Source organism: Bactrocera neohumeralis, chromosome 3 (assembly GCF_024586455.1).
Source record: "Bactrocera neohumeralis isolate Rockhampton chromosome 3, APGP_CSIRO_Bneo_wtdbg2-racon-allhic-juicebox.fasta_v2, whole genome shotgun sequence".
NCBI lineage: Eukaryota > Metazoa > Arthropoda > Insecta > Diptera > Tephritidae > Bactrocera > Bactrocera neohumeralis.
The window spans coordinates 75,729,922-75,750,544 of NC_065920.1; the positions used below are offsets into that span (position 1 = coordinate 75,729,922).

The following is a 20,623-nucleotide window of genomic DNA, read 5'->3' on the forward strand; positions in this document are numbered from 1 at the left end:
GTGTTTCCCATTAACCATAACATTAAGGTAGGCTTCATTTTTGAAAAAATATGGGCCAATGATTCCCTTTGCCCGTTGAGCACAGCCAACCGCGACTTTTGAGAGTGTCACTGCGTCTATCTTCTAGATTATCAACATCATAAATGCTACTATTTCCTTTACTATCGTGTTCATTCAACCACAAGTGAGTTCATGATAAGCTTCATCGCTGAACAACTCCTTTTTTAAATATAATTATAATTATAAATATTTTATATTGACATGATAATAAACGCTTTTGTTTTTTATATAATATTTCCTACTGGGTAATTGATCAAAGTTCCGAGTATTAAAATCACACATCACTCCGGTCCGCTGCAACACAATTTCAGTTGCAATAAACATTTCTGGGATGCTGGCGGCAAGTTCGGAATTATGGCGTCATTTTCTAAAATATTTCTACTACTATTGAGCGCATTTATAAAGCTGCATGTATGTTTTTGATAAGTAAAATTAATTGCAAATTTTATGTTTTTAAATAATTAATTTTATTTTGTAGTGCATTTGTTCACAACCGCTAGAAGATTCCTATGTATGGGGGCAGGAGCCGCCAAAAGCCAAAAATGACTCGATGCTAGAAAGAGTTCCCTTGGTTGTCGTGTTCGTGTTCATTTCAATATGTGTTCTCTGGTTCGCAGCAGTATTTATATCCTTGTGTTGTTCAAATGTGTGTTGCTGTAAGCAAATGCCACGCAGAAACGGCGTAACTGTGTACATAATACAGAATTGAGCATTCAATCGGTTCGGATTGTGAAATTATAACCTTAGATTTAATATGTGTATATTTTTTTACAAATATTTATAAATTAATATAAACTAAACTTGTAATTAAAATAGAACATTTTATATTATATTGCTGCTGCAATTGAATTGCGTTATTCGATGAAAACGTGAAGGGATTGCAACCACATTTTGTATTCTATTAACCTGTACTATAGACCATAATCTTGCTTACCTCAAATACTAAATTTTATTTTATGTACGAAAATATCATATGTCAGCCTACCTAACATAACTATTATAGAATATAATATTAACCTTGCAAAACTCGATGATTGTTAGTCGAATTAACTAGCAAAGCGTGTCCAGTGTTAAGGAAGTACATATGCGCTGCGATCTGTAATCTATTGAGCTCACCCTTCTTGCACAAAAGCTGGCAGAGAGCCAGCACCCTATTATACTCCAGGATCGTACTAGGTTCGTACTACAGTGCCTATCTCAGTCCGCTCTCTTCTCTCTTTGGAACACTACCTTTATGGTATGGGATCCCTCTGCGTAAAAGGGTTCCGCTCACACCATTCTAAAAACTGCTGCGGCCCCAGTCAGTTCAGATTGCTTACTTATCGCTTTTTATGGCAATACATTCTTTGCGATAGCTTCAAAGTGGGTTTATTTTTGCACACCAATTTATTGAAAAACAATCGGTATGAAAAATGTACGGTAAACAATCCATGGACACGGAAAGCGGACACGGACTCACAATTTCTGCACCAATGCCTTCAGCAGTTTTCGAGCCGTTAGTATACCTCTGGATAGTTTTGTCTCTAGAGTAGTAGTGTGGAGCCTTTGGGCCTTCCTTCTTTAGGTAACTCTAAATTTATATGTGAAAGTGCTTAGTTGAATATAATACATATAATAGATTGTATTATTTAGTTGATTGTCAGATATGCCCATTAAACTTATAACGGAGTGGGATCAGGCCCACCTATAGAAAAAATTTAAATAAAACATGAAACATTTTTTGAATCTTAAATTGCGGCCTACGTAAAGCAATATACAATTTCTCGATGGCCATAGTAGTTCTGGAGATAACCGTTTCGTCAGTTACTTCTTTCATTCCTTAAGATATGAAATTAAACTCTCTGGTGTATTTTAGTTTAATTCAAGTATCGAGATTAAATCAAATAGTGCTTAATTTCTACTATGTGGACCACCCATTTTTCTATGGATGATTGTATGCTACCATATTCTCGGAAAAACAATTTTAGCTGTAAGATGATTTGTTTTGAAAGAGAAATCAGCTTGAAGATAACCGGTTTACATTATCGATAATACATGCACACGAACTCTGGGTGTATTAGGCGATAATTACTACAAAGTTCAATGTAATTTAAGATTATTCTTGTTGTGTTTACAATCAGTACTATAAACCTACTATAAATTTGCCGGCGAATGAACGATTATTCCAGTCTTATTGCATTTCACTAAGCGTTAGGAGATATTTTACTTTAAAAAATGGGCAGCAAATTGTTTTTATTATTGTGTATGCTGTTCGCATTACAGGTTGGTCAATATATGTGACAGAATTAAAAAAAAAAAACATATTTATAGTTGTCTTTAGTTCACAGCATTTGCACTCCCATTAGAAAATGACAAGGATTTAAAAGAAATCGCCGACAATAAGCCGCCAAATGAAAAAAGCATAATACCGGATACACCAGGTGTGCGGGAGTTCAAAAAGGGCTTAGTGGACCACTTAGTAGCAAGCCTTGGGAACGAAGAAGGAGACGAATCTGGTGTCTACAGCGCTCAACTGTCTTCAGGGGAAGTTGATTTGCCCTGCACAAATGATACTGTTAGAATAGCAATTATTAGCAGCAGTTTTCCATTGCCAGAGCGTTTTTTCCATACTCCAAAGAGATGCTCGGAAGAAATGCAGTGAATAAAATAATAAACTAAATTAATAAATGAATAAATAATGTTAATGAAGCGACGAATCATAGTGATAAAATAGAAAATGTTTAAAAGTCTTTAAAAAAAAATTTTGAGTTTTGAAATTTTGTTTCTTTTATATGAGAAGTCAACATTTTAAGTTACGTCTTAAATATATTTCCCTTGTTTAAAGAAATTTGGAAAAAAATGTTGGGCAAAAAAATTTGAAATAAATATTTTCAAAAAATTTTTTAAAAAAATTTTTGAAAACAAATTTTCAAAAAAATGTTCATAAAATTTACAAAAAAAAATTGAAAAAAAAATTTCACAAAAAAATTTTGGAAAAAATGATTTTCAAAAAAAATTTGGAAATAAAATAATTTTGAGTTTGGAAATAATTTTTTATTTTAAGCGGAATTTATTATTTTTTGTTACGCCTTAAGTTCCCTTAAATCTATGTACATACATATCTTTGGATATTTAAAATGCTTTGAGATTTTATAGCTTGCAGCAACACATATTTACTTAAAATATAAAAAAAATACATATGCATATATTTTAATAAATCAGTGTAGCCAACTGCATTTCACAATTCAAAAAAAAATTTTCCCAAAGATCGAATAACATAACAACGTTCAAAAATGCTTTCATAAGAAGTCAGCTCAAAGAAAAATCAAACTTTCCACAATACTTTCAAATCTAGCCTATTGAAACTTCTTAAAAAGTGTCTTAGTCAAAAGGTTACCAAAAGCATATCATATGTATATACACTTAATTAGATGCCAATATTGGTTTTCACTTGCATACAAGCAAATTTCGAAACTCACAAAAAGTTTTTGTTTTTGCAAATTTCTTTTTAATGTCATTGCACATGTATTTTTAAAGTCGAACAAACGAATTTCATCAATTGCAAAAAGAAATCGGCAAAGTGCGCAACTAAGTACATTAATACATACACATGTACATAAATATATGTATGTATGTATTTGCACACAATTGTGCCACAATGGCGAAAACACAAAGCCTCACACATAGATGCACACGAGTTTGCTCGCTGTCATTAGCCGAGCATAGCAAAAGTGCCAATTTCAATCAGTGATGAAAAGTACGAGCGAAACTTTCCATTTAAGTACGACAAAAGTCCGTTTGACAAAAGACAAAATTAAATTTCGTGCAACATCTGCACATAGTCAAGTCAGCGCGCATTGTCGCATTGATGAATTGAAGTGAGTTTCATTTTGGCATTTATTTAATCGCCACCACATACTTATGTATGTGCACATGCAGAATCGTATATATGTATGTATGTACAACAATGTTTGTATATACGTAAATACATATGTACATATACATACATACAAGTAGGTGAGTACTCGTTGGCAACAATTCGAAATGAAAAACTCATCGGCCTGCGGCGCATGATAAGTTCAACGATTATTGTGCTGAAATGAGCTTGCCACACAGACAGTATTAAAAGTGAAAAGTACACAACTTGATTGAAATTTAAAAATATAGGTTGAAGCTCGGAATTTTTAACAACAATACAGCAAGAATATTAAGACTGCCCACGCGCGCAAATGTTATCAGAGCTGGGCAACAGCTGGAGGGAAAGACGAAACTTGAAGTAAAATTTTCTTAATGAAAACTCTTCAAATGAAACATGGTAGGTTATACCATGTTCAGACCGACACTTAATCACAAGATTTCGGCTGTTGAGTAGTTTATGCCACTAATCTTATAAATTTAACAGTTCAATTTGAGACTAGTTCCTAGATTTTGAATATACTGAATAAGATCATCATAGAATTAAATTGTCGTTTCTTTATATTTTGTAAGCAACTCAAACACGAAAAGGTTAAAAATAAATCAATTTTACATAAATTTCGTTCACCATGCAAAAATGACAGTTGTTAATCTCGTCTCCGAGGTGATTTGAATCTAATCTACGCGAAAGCTCGCTGCGTGACTCTGATTCAGCACCATCTGCTTGTCAGCATTTGAAATCTATTACATTATCACAGCTGATTTAGACACTACAAAGAGAAAAAAGTGTAAACAAACAAATGAACTAACGCAATGAATCTCAATTCACCCGAAAATCGACTTGCCAAATAAAAAAATGCGAATTAATTTCTTTATATGGAAAATATTTAAAAGAATACGGCTTTTATAACAAAATACTTTATAACAATGTTTTCTTTTAATAAATATTAAGCGATGTGAATTCTTGAATGGCAAAAATATCTGTTTTATCATCTGTCCAACGGCAGTGAGTACACGCTTGATTAGTGAAGAGGTTAAATGTAATCTAATCACTTAAAATTTTTGATGGGAACATAGTATCAGTTATTTAAATACTGATGCGATCTGTTGTCCAAGGCCTTCCAACGGCACTATTTGTGACTGCTAGTGATAGCCTTATTGGTTCCAAGATTACATTTAATAATCTGTTAAAAATCCGCCATATGACTGCGTTGTACCCAGATCACTGCGTTTCCTCACTCATGAAACCAAAAGCGACCGTGAGATCACAAGACAGCGAAAACTGTCCTATCGAAGGGAAAGCGACATTTTTCTGGGTTTCTACGTTGGCTACCTGAAGTATTTTTTCGGGTTATTTCATTTGTCACAGGGTTACATTATGCCGAATTATAGAGAAAACGGTAACATAACTTCGTCGCCGTCACCGTCAAATGGTTGAATTTGGCTACGAAGAAAATTTTGCTTCATTTGACTTTTTATTGAAGAAATCTTAAACTGAGCAAAATTTGAGTCGAATATTTACATGTAAAATAATTCGCAAAAGAACAGCTGGTACGACGAGGAGTTCCGTGTCGCAGCGGAGAGAAAACAGACTGCCTACCTCGCAACGTTACGATCGACTACAACACGTGCGGGATGGGATAGATACCGAGAGTTGAAGAGGGAATCGAGACACATTTACAGACAGAAAAAGAGAGAGGCCGAAATGCGTGAGTACGAAGAGCTTGATAAGCTGGCCGACATGGGTAATGCTCGAAAATTCTACGAAAAAATGCGGCGGCTTACAGAAGGTTTCAAAATCGGAGCATACTCTTGTTGAACCTGCAAAGGTGGTCTAGTCACCGATGCCCAGAGCATACTTAGTTATGGAAGGAACACTTCTCTAGCCCCCAATCGATGACAATGAAGCAGACGTTCCATTGCCCGACCATGAAGAAGTTCGAAGAGCAATTACCCGCCTGAAGAACAACAAAGCGGCGGGGGCCGATGGATTACCGGCCGAGCTATTCAAACACGGCGGCGAAGAACTGACAAGGAGCATGCATCAGCTTCTTTGGTCGGACGAAAGCATGCCCAAATTGGAATTTAAGTGTGCTCTGTCCAATCCATAAAAAAGGAGACCCTACAATCTGCGCCAACTACCGTGGGCTAAGCCTTCCCAACATCGCATATAAGGTTCTATCGAGCGTATTGTGTGAAAGATTAAAGCCCACCATCATCAGACTGATTGGACCTCATAAGAGTGGCTTTAGACCTGGCAAATCAACAACCGACCAGATATTCACCATGCGTCAAATCTTGGAAAAGACCCGTGAAAGAAGAATCGACACACACCACCTCTTCGTCGATTTAAAAGCTGCTTTCGACAGCACGAAAAGGAGCTGCCTTTATGCGCGATGTCTGAATTTGGTATCCTCGCAAAACTAATACGGCTGTGTAAACTGACGTCGAGCAACACCCAAAGCTCCGTCAGGATCAGGAAGGACCTCTCCGAGCCGTTCGATACCAAAAGAGGTTTCAGACTCCCATGATATTGATATCAACACCCACCTCAACACCAGCGCCGTTAGTTCTGCTTTCTCCAGACTGGACAAGGAAGCAAAACAAATGGGTCTGGCAGTGAACGAGGGCAAGACGAAATATCTCCTGTCATCAAACAAACAGTCCTCGCACTCGCGACTTGGCTCTCACGTCACTGTTGAAGTTGTAGATAATTTCGTCTATCTTGGAACCCGCGTAAACACCACCAACAATGTCAGCCTGGAAATCCAACGCAGTATAATTCTTGCAAACAGGTGCTACTTCGGACTGAGTATAGGCAATTGAGAAGCAAAGTCCTCTCTAGACGAACAAAAACCAAACTCTATGAGTCACTCATAATTCCCGTCCTGCGTTCTGCGAAAGATTTATGGTCCTTTGCGCGTTGGCCACGGCGAATATCGCATTCGATGGAACGATGAGCAGTGCGAGATATATGACGACATTGCCATAGTTCAGAGGATTAAAAGACAGCGGCTACGCTGACTAGGTCATGTTGCCCGAATGGACGAAAACACTCCAGCTCTGAAAGTATTCGACGCAGTACCCGCCGGGGGAAGCAGAGGAAGAGGAAGATCTCCACTCCGTTGGAAGCACCAGGTGGAGAAATACCTGGCTACGCTTGGAATATCCAATTGGCGCCACGTAGCAAAAAGAAGGAGCGAATGGTGCGCTGTTGTTAACTCGGCTATAATCGCGTAAGCGGTGTCTACGCCAATTAAGAATAAGAAGAAAATAATTCTTAATTGGACCACATATATGTTTATGTATTGTTTGAAACTTCAGCAATAATTCAACATATGGACATCCTCACTCCCTCATAAGTAGTAAATTGACTTGGTTTTTAACTAACCACAGCTAAATATTACAGCCAAGATTTCATAGGAAATAATTTTAAATCGATCTATATATAGGTACTGATATAGATAATAACAGAACGTGCGAGTATCGAGAACAGCTAAATCGTAGCAAAACTGGTTTTTATCAAAGCATTGTCACCGCTAATTAAATGGAAATGATATAAGATCTTAGAAAATTAAATATTTACGATGAATAAGGATGAATGTACCTACATATGATGCTATATAAAGTTGCGAATTGATTGTCTGTCTATTCAGTTGTTGAGAACACACTCGAAACTAAAGAAGCACCTAAGGGCAGCAGAGATTATAAGTAGAGCAAAAATGGTGCATTTCTGGGGCATCCTTGTAGTATTTGCTGTCTGTGCAGCTTTTCAGGTACGTAAAGTCCTACAAAATTACACCACAAAAAAAAACTAATGTAATGTTTAATACCTTACAGCTGGCAGAGTCGCAAACTCAAAATGATTACCGTCCTAATTTAGAGGACACTTCGGTTTCTTATCCAGAGGAAACGCAAGACGGCACCCCAAGCGCAACAACACCGAAGATACGTTTGAGCTTAAGTGAAAGGCGTGAAGCATTAAAGCAATTTGCCAATAATCTGAGGAATGAGTATGACAAAAATTACGTAAGTAAAACACGTGACGTCTTCAAAAAACTTATCCTTGAACTTGAAGCGTTAACCGAGAAGAGTGACGATGTTAAAGAGATACTAACTGATCTAAAAGCTACTCTAACAAAATTGGAGGCTTTTGACATAGAATCCGATGACTTAAAAGAAGCTTCCTATATTATCAGTGATCTGTGGGATGAGCTTCGTGAGCCTGTAAATGCGCTACTAGAAGTGGTTGCCGCACTCAGAAAAGTTGGTTGGATAGATGTGGATAACGAGCTGTCCGCTCAAAAGGTTGCAATTACCGATAAATTTGTCATAGCATTCAATCAGTTTGTGGCTACACTAACGCCGTGGGAGCGACTGAAGGAGGCCCGCTTAATCGATCTGAACAAACGGTTTAACAACGACAGATGGGATTTGTTTTCTTCGGTTTGGATATATTTCGAGTAATTTACAATTTACAAGCTAACATGATACGAACTTATATACCAAGATGTATCTTATGCTATACTTAATAATATTATATGCTGACTAACCTCTATAAAATTTCTCATACAATTTTATATATATATCACTTTAATAAAATCTTTGAACTTTAACTTTGCAACAAATTAATTTTTTTATGAAAATGACTTACATCTAATTAATTTTTAATTGCCCACTTACAAGGAAGCGTGAGCTCCACGAATGAACAGTAGTTGATTAATGAATGTTGCTGCGGTGCATCTGCTTACTTCAGCCACTATCATATGCTTTATATGTAAATATCTCAGTTTGTAATAAAATTGTCTCATTTCACGGTATACTGATGCCAAATATTAGGAGGTTATATTAAATGTTTAGAATACACATTATTTGTAAAGACATACCCTACGGCATCTCTTTGAAGCAAACACAATGAATTTCAAGCACCATTACTTTAACCAAGCAAAAAATAAATAGAATTTTTGTTTTAAATTTCGCGCGAAGACTTATTCGTCGAAATATTTTTTTTTCTAGATTGATATGACTAGCAGTGACATCTGTGCCAAATATCGCATCAAACTAATAATTAGTGTTATACGCTTGTCTTTCTGAAGTACACAAAGTGGACTCGGAAACTTTTACGATGAGTGAAATTATTCAAAAAAGAAGTTCCATTAAATTTTGTGCTCCGGAATCAAATTTCTTGTTGCGAAACGTTCAGAATGTTGGAATGTTTTTGCTTGTTGCGATTAACAGTCAGGGATGTTACTGGCATTATTGTTATATCAGAAGGATCAGTGAAAACCATTTTGAAAGATCATTTGGGACTAAGCAAAGTGAAACAACGATTGGTTCCAAAATCATTCGATTTTTTTGAAAAAGAGCACCGCTTTAACTTCTGTGAAACAAAGTTTTCCGACTACCAGGATGTCATGGAACATATTATGACTGGCGATGAGTATAGGATCTATGCTTAAGATATGGAAACGGACGATGCAACGATGAATATCGTGTCATAGTTGAACCGATAATGAAAAAACCACGTCAGTACAGGTACAAAATCAAAGCTATGTTGACAGTTTTCATCGATTATCGAGGTGTGATGCACTCCGAATTCCTTCCGACCGGCAAACTGTCAACTAGAAATACTATTTTAGTGTTGTGTGTCGTTTGCGCGAAATTGTAATTGTAAAAATGCGCCAACTCTTGGTTTTTACACCACAATAATGCGCCGTCGCATACTGAATTGATTCTTCGTGAGGTTTTCGCAAAAGTTTTAACTAGTATCGTGTCAAAACCACCCTATTCGCCTGATTTGGCACCGTGTGACTTCTGGCCATTCAGCAGACTGAGTCAATTGAAGACATTAACCGTGAATTGCATCGCGCCATGAAGGATATTCCGGAAATTGACTTTAAAAGCGTTTCAAGGATTGAAAGTGTATTTGGGCCATGGAAATGAACTTTGAGATGGCCGACATAAGTTTTGAAGAAAAAATTTAGAATTTTAAAATCATAAACAAACTCTTACTATTTTTTGCTCATAGTTATATCTCATATACGCAAGTGTTCGATGACTACTCGACCTTCACTAACTGCTTTGTGCTACTCAAATACTTGTGTTTGTTAAAGAAAGGCATATGATATCTTCTAAAAAGTTTGAAATATTCCAACCACTTCGAGGCAGGTCAAGTGTCACTGTGAACATGAATGAATCAAAAAAGAGAGATATGGAAAACTTGAACTACTTACAATGCTGTTTAACTTATAGCAAGCCATTCATGACGAAACCGAGAAAAAAAGTTAACACGATTATTTTTGGTTTCTTTTTCTTATATTTAAATTTCATATATAGTATTAAAAAGCGTACGTGGCCCAGTTGTCTGGTAAGAAACCTCTGGCAGGTACACCCGACGAAGGTAAAAGGTCACGTATTGCGTATGCTCGGGGTTGCGTATCCTCGAAGGCGGTTGATTGCGAAAAGAGCTGGTGATCGTGGCGACTATATCTTTTGTTGGTCGGTCTAGAGTGGTGTGTTTTCGTCAGATATGGTGAAGTTGTAGATGGTATGCCTTGTGGAGTAATATGTTGAACTTTTAGAGCTGAGATCGAAATGAAATTATTTTCGATACTTTTTTCCTCACCTTGGCAATCTTCATAACCGTAATAAATACAAATAAATAATCAAATTTCTCACGTATTTATAGTATTTTATTAGCAAGAAATTAAATTAGAAGTTGTAGCGTGAATATCAAAACAGTAGTGAAAGCCAAACCACTATAAATTACCTTCACCTTGCTATTAAAGATATTGGAATATAAAATTATTATGGAACTCAAGTCGATAAGATTAATGTTTTTCCTCATTCTAGCGCTGCAGGTAAGAAAAATGTAAAGTCTAAGTGTGGCACGATATTTGTATTAGCAAAAAGGTCACGTCGGAGATCTTTATATATAAAAATTACATTTCACTTTCTTTGTCCGCTTTGGACTCCTAAACTACTGAACCGATTTTAGTAAAATTTTGCACACTGTGTCTAGTTCGAACCAACTTAGAAGACAGGTTGGTAAACAAAAAATTCATAAATAAAAAATACGGTGAAAGCTCCATTAACTGTTCAGAAACACTGGTAATATATGTATATGTATATATCTTCACCTGAAATGCAAAATAACGTAACAACATTTTCGGAAATTTAAAGTGGCACGAATGAAACACGAAATAAAATGTAACATGAGTGAAACAAAATTTTAATATTGGTTAAAACTGGTTTATATCTGACCACAAAACCTGAAAATGTTGAACATATGTAATATTATGTATGTAATTTGAAGTAGTGAAGCGAAATCAGTAAGATACTCAATTTCGAATTTTTTGATGATACGTTATTTTGCATTTCAGGTGACGATATATATATTTATAAATGATCGGTATGACGAGCTGAGTCGGATTTGTCATGTCCATCTGCTTGTCTGTCCATTCTTTCGTTCATCTGACTGCATATACTTGAGCTAGGCTCTCAGTTTTTGATACATTTTTTTCCTAAAAAAGTTGCTCGTTTGTCAGAAGCGCCAAAATTAAATGATCGGAATCAGTTGTATGTGAGATTGCTTTTGCGTATAGCTGCCATACAAACTTATTGATCAAAATCAAGTTATCTGTGGTTGTTAATAAATAAAAATAATTTCATATTTCCGATTTCACAGTATGGATTTAGCGGTTTACTGCAATACTGAGTATTTTCATCAAAAATTGATTATTTGTACTAGAAAAATCAATTACTGACTTAGTAATCTACAATTAAATTTCAACAGTTAATAGATGAGTATAGGTCATAAGCAATCGAAAGATTTGGAAAAAAATTAATTTTTGGCAATTATTATCACAAATTTCCTTGAAAAATTTAATTGTAATAAAAAAAAAAAAATATTTCGATTAATATCAAGGTCATCCTAATGTCGAGCTTTAAGACTTTGTTATTGGTCACCATAAAATTAAAATGCGTAGTAAGCATTAGTATATTAGTCGGACATTGTTATGTGTTATTCCGTTGACTGCCCTGAAAGATGTGACGTGGGACCATTACGGATACCTGCAGGTTTTGACTGACAAACAGATGATTTGCAAATTTACAAAGGTTATACATTAAAGAGGATGGAGGATGGAGTCATGTGTAGAAGTTCACGCAAGTGAGGAAAGTTCTCTGATCGCCATTCACTTGGGAGTGGCCAGAAACGATTCTTTTACATATGACGCAAGCAGCTCACGACTTCCGGTCTTTGACCAAGTATCTTCTGTGTAGCCTAGGAACATCCGTTTGAAGGTGAGCTAAAGTGAGAAGGCGAAATATCCCCTACATAGGGTTGTGCGCTGGGTTTGGGACCCGGCACGTAAAAAAACACCCCCAATGAAAGGTAGCAACAAGCCGCGGATGAGAGACCCCCTTTTGATGACGACAATGGCAAACGAAATAAGGACTACGATTTAAGGGCATGCACCTGGAATGTCCGGTGCCTTAATTGGGAAAGTGCCGCTGCCCAACTGGTTGATGTCCTAGTGAAAATAAAAGCTGACATCACCGCCGTCCAAGAAATGCGATGAACGGGACAAGGACAGAGACGAGTAGGTCTTTGTGGCATTTACTACAGTGGCCATATAAAGGAGCACAAGTTTGGTATGGGATTCGTAGAGGGAGAAAGACTCCGTCGCCGAGTACTATCATTCACTCCGGTGAATGAACGTCTAACCACAATCCGCATCAAAGCGAGGTTCTTCAACATATCGCTGATTTGCGCTACGCCCCGACGGAAGAGCAGGACGATGTGAGCAAAGATGCCTTTTATTAGTGCTTGGAGCGCACTTTGAGAGCTGCCCCCGCCACGATGTCAAAATCGTGCTTGGCGACTTTAACGCCAGGGTGGGCAAAGAAGGTATCTTTGGCACTACGGTCGGTAAATTCAGCCTCCACGACGAAACATCCCCAAAGAAGATTAATCCAGCTACCTTGCGCTCTCCGGATCGAAAAACTACCAATCAGATCGATCATGTTGTGGTAGACGGAAGACACGTCTCTAGTGTTTTAGATGTGCGTGCGCTCCGAGGTCTTAACATCGACTCGGACCACTATCTTGTTGCAGCCAAGTTTCGCACCCGCCTCTGTGCAGCAAAAAACGCACGCCAACAAACACAAGTAAGGTTCGACGTCGAGAAGCTGCAATCACAACCGACAGCCGAACGATTTTCTACTCTGCTTGCACTCCTGCTCTCTGAGAGCATTCGTCAACAACTCGGCACAAGGGAACTATGGGACGACATTTCAAACTCTTTACGTACAGCTGCAACCGAAACCATTGGTTTTCGGAAAGTACAAAAGAACAACTGGTACGACGAGGAGTGCCGTGTCGCAGCGGAGAAAAAGCAGACTGCCTACCTCGCAACGTTACGATCGACCACAACACGACAAAGAGGGAAGCGAGATGCATTTGCAGACAGAAATGCGTGAAATGCGGAAATGCTTGAAAATTCTACGAAAACATGCGGCGGCTTACAGAAGGTTTCAAGACCGGAGCATACTCTTGTAGAACCCCCAAAGGTGATCTAGTCACCGATGCCCAGAGCATACTTAAATTATGGAGGGAACACTTTTCCAGCCTGCTGAATGGCAGTGAACGCACAACGCCAGGAGAAGGCGAACCCGATTTCCCAATCGACGACGATGGAGCCGACGTTCCATTGACCGAACATGAAGAAGTTCGAATAGCAATTACCCGCCTGAAGAACAACAAAGCGGCGGAGGCCGAGCTATTCAAACACGGCGGCGGAGAACTGATAAGGAGCATTAATCAGCTTCTTTGTAAAATATGGTCGGACGAAAGCATGCCCAACGATTGCAATTTAAGTGTGCTCTGCCCAATCCATAAAAAAGGTGACCCCACAATCTGCACCAACTACCGTGGGATAAGCCTTCTACACATCGCATATAAGGTTCTATCGAGCGTATTGTGTGAAAGATTAAAGCCCACCGTCAACAAACTGATTGGACCTTATCAGTGTGGCTTTAGACCTGGTAAATCAACAACCGACCAGATATTCACCATGCGCCAAATCTTGGAAAAGACCCGTGTAGGGAGAATCGACACACACCACCTCTTCGTCGATTTCAAAGCTGCTTTCGACAGCACGAAAAGAAGCTGCCTTTATGCAGCGATGTCTAAATTTGCCATCCCGGCAAAACTAATACGACTGTGTAAACTGACGTTGAGCAACACCCAAAGCTCCGTCAGGATCGTGAAGGACCTCTCCGAGCCGTTCGATACCAAAAGAGGTTTCAGACAAGGCGACTCTCTATCGTGTGACTTCTTCAACCTACTGCTAGAGAAAATAATTCGAGCTGAAGAACTTAATCAAGCAGGTACAATCTTTTATAAGAGTGTACAGCTGCTGGCGTATGCCGATGATATTGATATCATCGGCCTCTACACCCGCGAAGCAAAACAAATGGGTCTGGCAGTGAACGAGGGCAAGACGAAATATCCCCTGTCATCAAACAAACAGTCGTCGCACTCGCGACTTGGCTCTCACGTCACTTTTGAAGTTGTCGATAATTTCGTCTATCTTAGAACCAGCGTAAACACTACCACCAACAATGTCAGCCTGGAAATTCAACGCAGGATATTTCTTGTTAACAGGTGCTACTTCGGACTGAGTATAGGCAATTGAAAAGCAAATTCCTCTCTCGACGAACAACAACCAAACTCTATAAGTCGCTCATAATTCCCGTCCTGCTATATGGTGCAGAGGCTTGGGCGATGACAGCAACCGATGAGTCGACGCTACGAGCTTTCGAGAGAAAGGTTCTGCGAAAGATTTATTGGCATTGGCGAATATAGTATTCGATGGAACGATGAGCTGTACGAGATATATGACGACATTGACATAGTTCAGCGAATTAAAAGACAGTGGCTACGCTGGCTAGATCATGTTGTCCAAATGGACGAAAACACTCCAGCTCTAAAAGTATTCGACGCAGTACCCGCTGGGGGAAGCAGAGGAAGATGAAGACCTCCACTCCGTTGGAAGGACCAGTTGGAGAAAAACCTGGCTACGCTTGGAATAGAAAATAATTCTTAATTGGACGACATCTGTATGTATATATGTATGTATTGTTTGAAACTAAATCTTAACAAAAGCTATATCTTAACAAAACTGGTTTTTATCAAAGCATTGTCACCGCTAATTAAATGTAAATGATATAAGATCTTAGAAAATTAAATATTTACGATGAATAAGGATGAATGTACCTACATATGATGCTATATAAAGTTGCGCCCTGATTGTCTGTCTATTCAGTTGTTGGGAACGCACTCGATACTAAAGAAGCACATAAGAGCAGCGGAGATTATAAGTAGAGCAAAAATGGTCCATTTCTGAGGCATTATTGTAGTATTTTCTGCCTGTGCAGCTTTTCAGGTACGTAAGGTCCTGCAAAATTATACCACTAAAAACTAATGTAATGTTTAATACCTTACAGCTGGCAATGTCGCAAAATCAAAATGATCACCGTCCTAATTTGGAGGACACTTCGGTTTCTTATCCAGAGGAGATGCAAGACGGCACTCCAAGCGCAACAACACCGAAGATACGTTTGAGCTTAAGTGAAAGGCGTGAAGCATTAAATCAATTTGCCAATAATCTGAGGAATGAGTATGACAAAAATTACGTAAGTAAAACACGTGACGTCTTCAAAAAACTTATCCTTGAACTTGAAGCGTTAACCGAGAAGAGTGACGATGTTAAAGAGATACTTACTGATCTAAAAGCTACTCTAACAAAGTTGGAGGCCTTTGACATAGAATCCGATGACTTAAAAAAAGCTTCCCATATTATCAGTGATCTGTGGGATAAGCTTCGTGGGCCTGTAAATAAGCCACTAGAAGTGGTTGCCGCACTCAGAAAAGTTGGTTGGACAGATGTTGATAACGAGCTGTCCGCTCAAAGGCTTGCAATTACACATAAATTTGTCATAGCATTCAATCACTTTGTGGCTACACTAACGCCGTGGGAGCGACTGAAGGAGGCCGACTTAGTCGATCTGAACAAACGGTTTAACAGTGACCGATTGTATTTGTTTTCTTGCTTGGGGATATATTTCAAGTAATATACAACTATGCCTAACGTAATACGACCTTATATACCCAGATCTCTCTTATACTATACTTAATAATATTATATGCTGACTAACCTCTATAAAATTTCTCATACAATATTTTATATATATCACTTTAATAAAATTTTTGAACTTTAACTTTGCAACAAATTAATTTGTTTATGAAAATGACTTACATCTAATTAATTTTTAACTGCCCATTTACAAGGAATCGTGAGCCCCATGAATGAATAGTACATATATACTTAATGAATGCTGCTGCATTTTCTATCCTCTCAAATTGCTCGGAAGATTGCCTCTTTGTCTCGGGATCATACCCAAAGATCCATGACTCGTCACCTGTGATTACGTTGTTCAAAAATTGGCGGTCACTTTCACACATGTTTAAATTTTCTTGACACAATTTATCTCGCCGGAATTTCACCTCAAAAGAGGTCACTAAGCAATATTATGTGACAGTTTTCTTCATTTATCGAGGTGTGGTGCACTCCGAATTCCTTCCGTCCGGCCAAACTGTCAACGAGAAATACTATTTGAGTGTAATGCGTCCTTTGCGGGAAGCTATTCGTAAAAAGAGGCCGGAATTATGAGCCGACAACTCTTGATTTTTGCTTGGATTCTTACCTAACCTTCCTGAAACCCATTATGATGGGTTACGTTATTTCTTGGTAAATGCTCCAATTTCAACTCTCACGCACCTTTTTTCATTTAATAAATTTAAATATTTCGAAAAATTTTAAAGATTATAAGAAAGTATACTCGACGAAAGGCACTTCAATATAAAACTGAATGTCCATTTATTGATAATGTTATTCAAAGAAAAGCATTAAGTAATTGAACTCTGTGCGAGTGAACTAGTTTTATACATTTAAAAAATAAGGCGCTTAACGGTCGAAAAATATTTACGCCTCATTGGTAAATCATGCGGAAATAAAAATGAAAAAAACTGTTTTTAATTTTAGAGCAAGCGTCGCATTGCAAAATATTAATTAAGTATACTTACTATTAAGGCGCAGCGCAATACAAAATGATAACAAGCAACACTGACAATTAAATATTTTTCTCCCATGAATGCAAACCTTCGTACATAAATACTGTATTGTAACAGCAGAGTTAACGCTACTTTGGAGTTAGTACTCTTTTCCGGCGCACTCCCACACAATACTATTCAAGCTGGTAGCAAGCTTCGTGATATTTACGACCGTTGGCGTGACATAACACGAGCGTCGCATTGACGACGTCGTCACATACAAATGCTCGTTAATAAGTATGTCGAGCGACGCTTCAAAACCTAGTTAATAAAGTTGTATACTCAGTGTTCGGTTGCGAAAGACGATTTCTGGGTTAATCGCCGGTGTGCAACTGCATTTGCGTTTACGTTTTTGATTAACGCATTTCGAAAATAACGATGTCAACGTGACATTTGCTTTTCATATGATTTTCACACCGATAATGTTGTTAGGTAAGTGGAGAAATGAAGAGAGATAATGTTGGGAAAATTTTGGGAATATTAGTAGATGAGAAATCGTTTCAACATTCCAAAGATAAAATATATGTAATTTAAATTAAATAAATTTTTTTGTTTTCATAATGCAGAGAGTATGTCTGACAATTAAGATAGAATGAGAAAGAGATCGAGAGAGAACTCATCCAACTGGTAAGCAAATGACTTTTATGGGTTTTTTGAAGGGTATTATAGCTTCGGAGCAACTGAAGTTGGCTTTTTTTTCTTGTTTCAGGGATTATTAATAAACAAAAACTAAAAAAAAAAAAATTTTATTTAAAAAAAATTTAAAAAAAAAATTTTTAAACAAATTTAAAAAAAATTAAAAAAAATATTAAAAATATATATATAATATATATTTTAAAATTAAAACAAAATGAATTTAATTTTAATTTTGTCTACCTTTAATTAAATTTAATTTTTTTTATTAAAAAAAAAAGAAATATTTTTGGGAGTTGCTGAAAATTAAACTTTTAATAGCATAATCAATTTAACTGTTAAAGTTTTTGGAATTTTTTTGAGTTTTGAATTTTTTGAGTATGAAAAGTTGCACAAAAATATATAGTTAAATATGTATGTGCTGTATGTGTTAGACTGTGTAGATTACTGAACAGAGCTTTTACACTTATAATTCATATAATTTATTATAATGACTACAGTAAAAATACTTACTTTAGGCCAGAAAACCTGTTGAGGTTGAGATATAATTATTTTTCAAATTCAAAATATACTCAAAAGTACCTAAAATTTGCTTTAAAACTAATAAAATTTAAGCCAATAGCCTTCGGGAACTTTTAATAAAATTATCAATTGCTTTTCAGTCCATGCTTTTTTCATAGAATTTATATGTGCACAACATCCATTGCCACAAAAAAGTTGTTTGACTCCATTGTAAAAGTATAAAATGCTATATTTCCAACGAACAGCTTAAGCATTAATTGTTGCACGATTTCCTCGCAAATGTCCAAATTAGATTGTAGCAATTTCCTTTGCTGACAACAAATCAAATTAATTTTCAGCAATTAAAAGCTGCACACCATAATCTGCCAAGCGCACTCATTTAAATCTTCTACGCAACAAAGAATTCTCTTCATTTGCCAGAAGCCGCACAGCAACAACTACAATAAAAACAGCAAATTCTTTACTAGCAATTGTTTCGAAATCCCGACAAGCTTGGCGCCTAAGCAACAATATAAAAAAAGTGACGTCATTGTGCACCTAACGAGCCTGTACTTTTGCGTGCTGCCGAGCAATTTATTTACATACACGCAGCTTAATTTGGTCAACCAGCAGAAATGCCGTAACGGCCAATGGCAAATCCCTAAATGTTCTCAAATTTCATTTTTTCCACTTAGCCTTGCCATTTCTCTGCGTTAGAAACTCGCCGCTTGGTATTTTTGCCGTCATCACAGCGCGGCTTAATAGGCTCATTTCCTTTTCCGCTTCCTGCTTTGCCAACGACAGCAGCAAAGAAATGGCAAGTGCGCTATTCAGGCGCGTCATAAGCTGAACGTTAGGCGTTCATGTACACAGTTAATTCACTTTTGAGTTGAAAATTTAAATAAATGGAGTTCAGTCGACGGAGAGTAAATGTGGGTGGGAGTTCAGCTCAGACTAGATTCAGTGCAACTTGTTGGATTTGGCAAAAATTTAAATATTTTGATTGAGTTTAAGGTAATAGTTGTAACTGTAGTAAAAAATATGAAATGTAATTTCGAAAATATGATTTATATTTATTATAACTGTATACTCTTACTGGAGAAAGCTTGTAGTGAAACTTTTGCGAAATTGCAGATATTATAATCTTGATAGTTAGTTAGATTCATACGCGTATAAGTACCCAAAAAATGGTCATGATATAAAATATTTTCAAAAATTTTTTAAGTTAACTTGATGTCAACGATGCTTCTCTTTTATACCTAATTATGTGAATAAGTGAGAGGAGTTATTATAACATTCTGCCAGAACGTGCGTCTCACAAAATGCTGTTCCTAAGGAACCCCTGTTCGCCAGCTGTAAAGGTTATTTACATGTGTTTTTATGGTTAGATACATTTTAGAGAAACCTTTCCAGCTTTTTAGTCTGCCTTTTTAAAGACCGGTTTCAGATACCATAAAATTGATGATTTGAAATATTTCATCAAAAAGAATGGATATTTTATGATTTATTTTTATTTATTTTGATTTTCTATTTATGATTTGAACAAAGTTCAGTCAAACGGTCACCACGACTCCGCTAGCATATATCCACTCGTTTACGCCAACTGGTTGGAATTTTGGTTATAATGCGCTGAATATTGTAAGCCTTAGATTTAACATAATCTGAGAGAAAGTAATCTAAAGATTACAAATTGCATGATCTTGGCAGCTTTTTTGAAAGAAATACGACCAGCCATATCAAAATCCAAGCAAAGTAGTAAATTTTTGGGAATGCAATTACCTTTCCTGACCCACACGAGGATTTCACTCACCCTAAAAGAAGACGAAGAAAATCGTCTTTGGCCTCCATCATTTCCAGTGCTAAATCAGCAAAGCTACGGCGTTTCAAGTGGTCTGTTGGCTTCAGTTCTGATTTATGCAAACGCAGAGCCAAATCTACAGCAAAACTCGCCATGTTATCATTGGAGAGAAACCCAAGTGTACAGAACAACGTCGTACTGACTTATTGGCCTCAATACTGACCTGAACGGCATTGATATTTTCTTCAGTATGGGCTTTTCTTTGAATGGGAAGGTGACACACTAGAAAAAATTTTCGAATTTTACAATTATGCTTTGAATAACGCCTCGGAATGGGTGTTATGACGACCGTGTTTTACGCGAAGAGCTTTTAAATAGCCGCCAGAGAAGATTTTGCGTAATAATCTTAGACAGTTACTTTTGGCACAATTCCAAGCGTTATACCAAAGTCAAATGTAACATGATGAAATGACAAACCTTACTGAGCACACTAACAAAATTTTACAACTTTTTCCGAAAAAACCATGGCTGCCACGAGCTGTCAAAATCACGTCGTCTCT

At 37.1% G+C, this 20,623-nt stretch overlaps 3 protein-coding genes across 8 annotated transcripts in view; 2 read left to right on the forward strand and 1 right to left on the reverse strand.

Annotated features, from left to right (window-relative positions):
- LOC126751978 (uncharacterized) overlaps window positions 1–20,623 on the reverse strand; it is a 180,444-nt gene that overhangs the window by 73,093 nt on the left and 86,728 nt on the right. The gene's annotated exons all lie outside the window — the stretch shown is intronic.
- LOC126752014 (uncharacterized) lies at window positions 366–2,805 on the forward strand. The gene is made up of 2 exons (XM_050462536.1): window positions 366–471; window positions 2,381–2,805. Exons 1-2 carry the CDS (start codon window positions 415–417, stop codon window positions 2,699–2,701), a joined length of 378 nt encoding a protein of 125 aa, XP_050318493.1. The 5' UTR covers window positions 366–414; the 3' UTR covers window positions 2,702–2,805.
- LOC126752002 (uncharacterized) lies at window positions 7,583–16,251 on the forward strand. Its single transcript, XM_050462519.1, has 2 exons — window positions 7,583–7,730; window positions 15,466–16,251. The coding sequence occupies exons 1-2, from the start codon at window positions 7,677–7,679 to the stop codon at window positions 16,090–16,092; spliced, it is 681 nt and encodes a 226-aa protein (XP_050318476.1). The 5' UTR covers window positions 7,583–7,676; the 3' UTR covers window positions 16,093–16,251.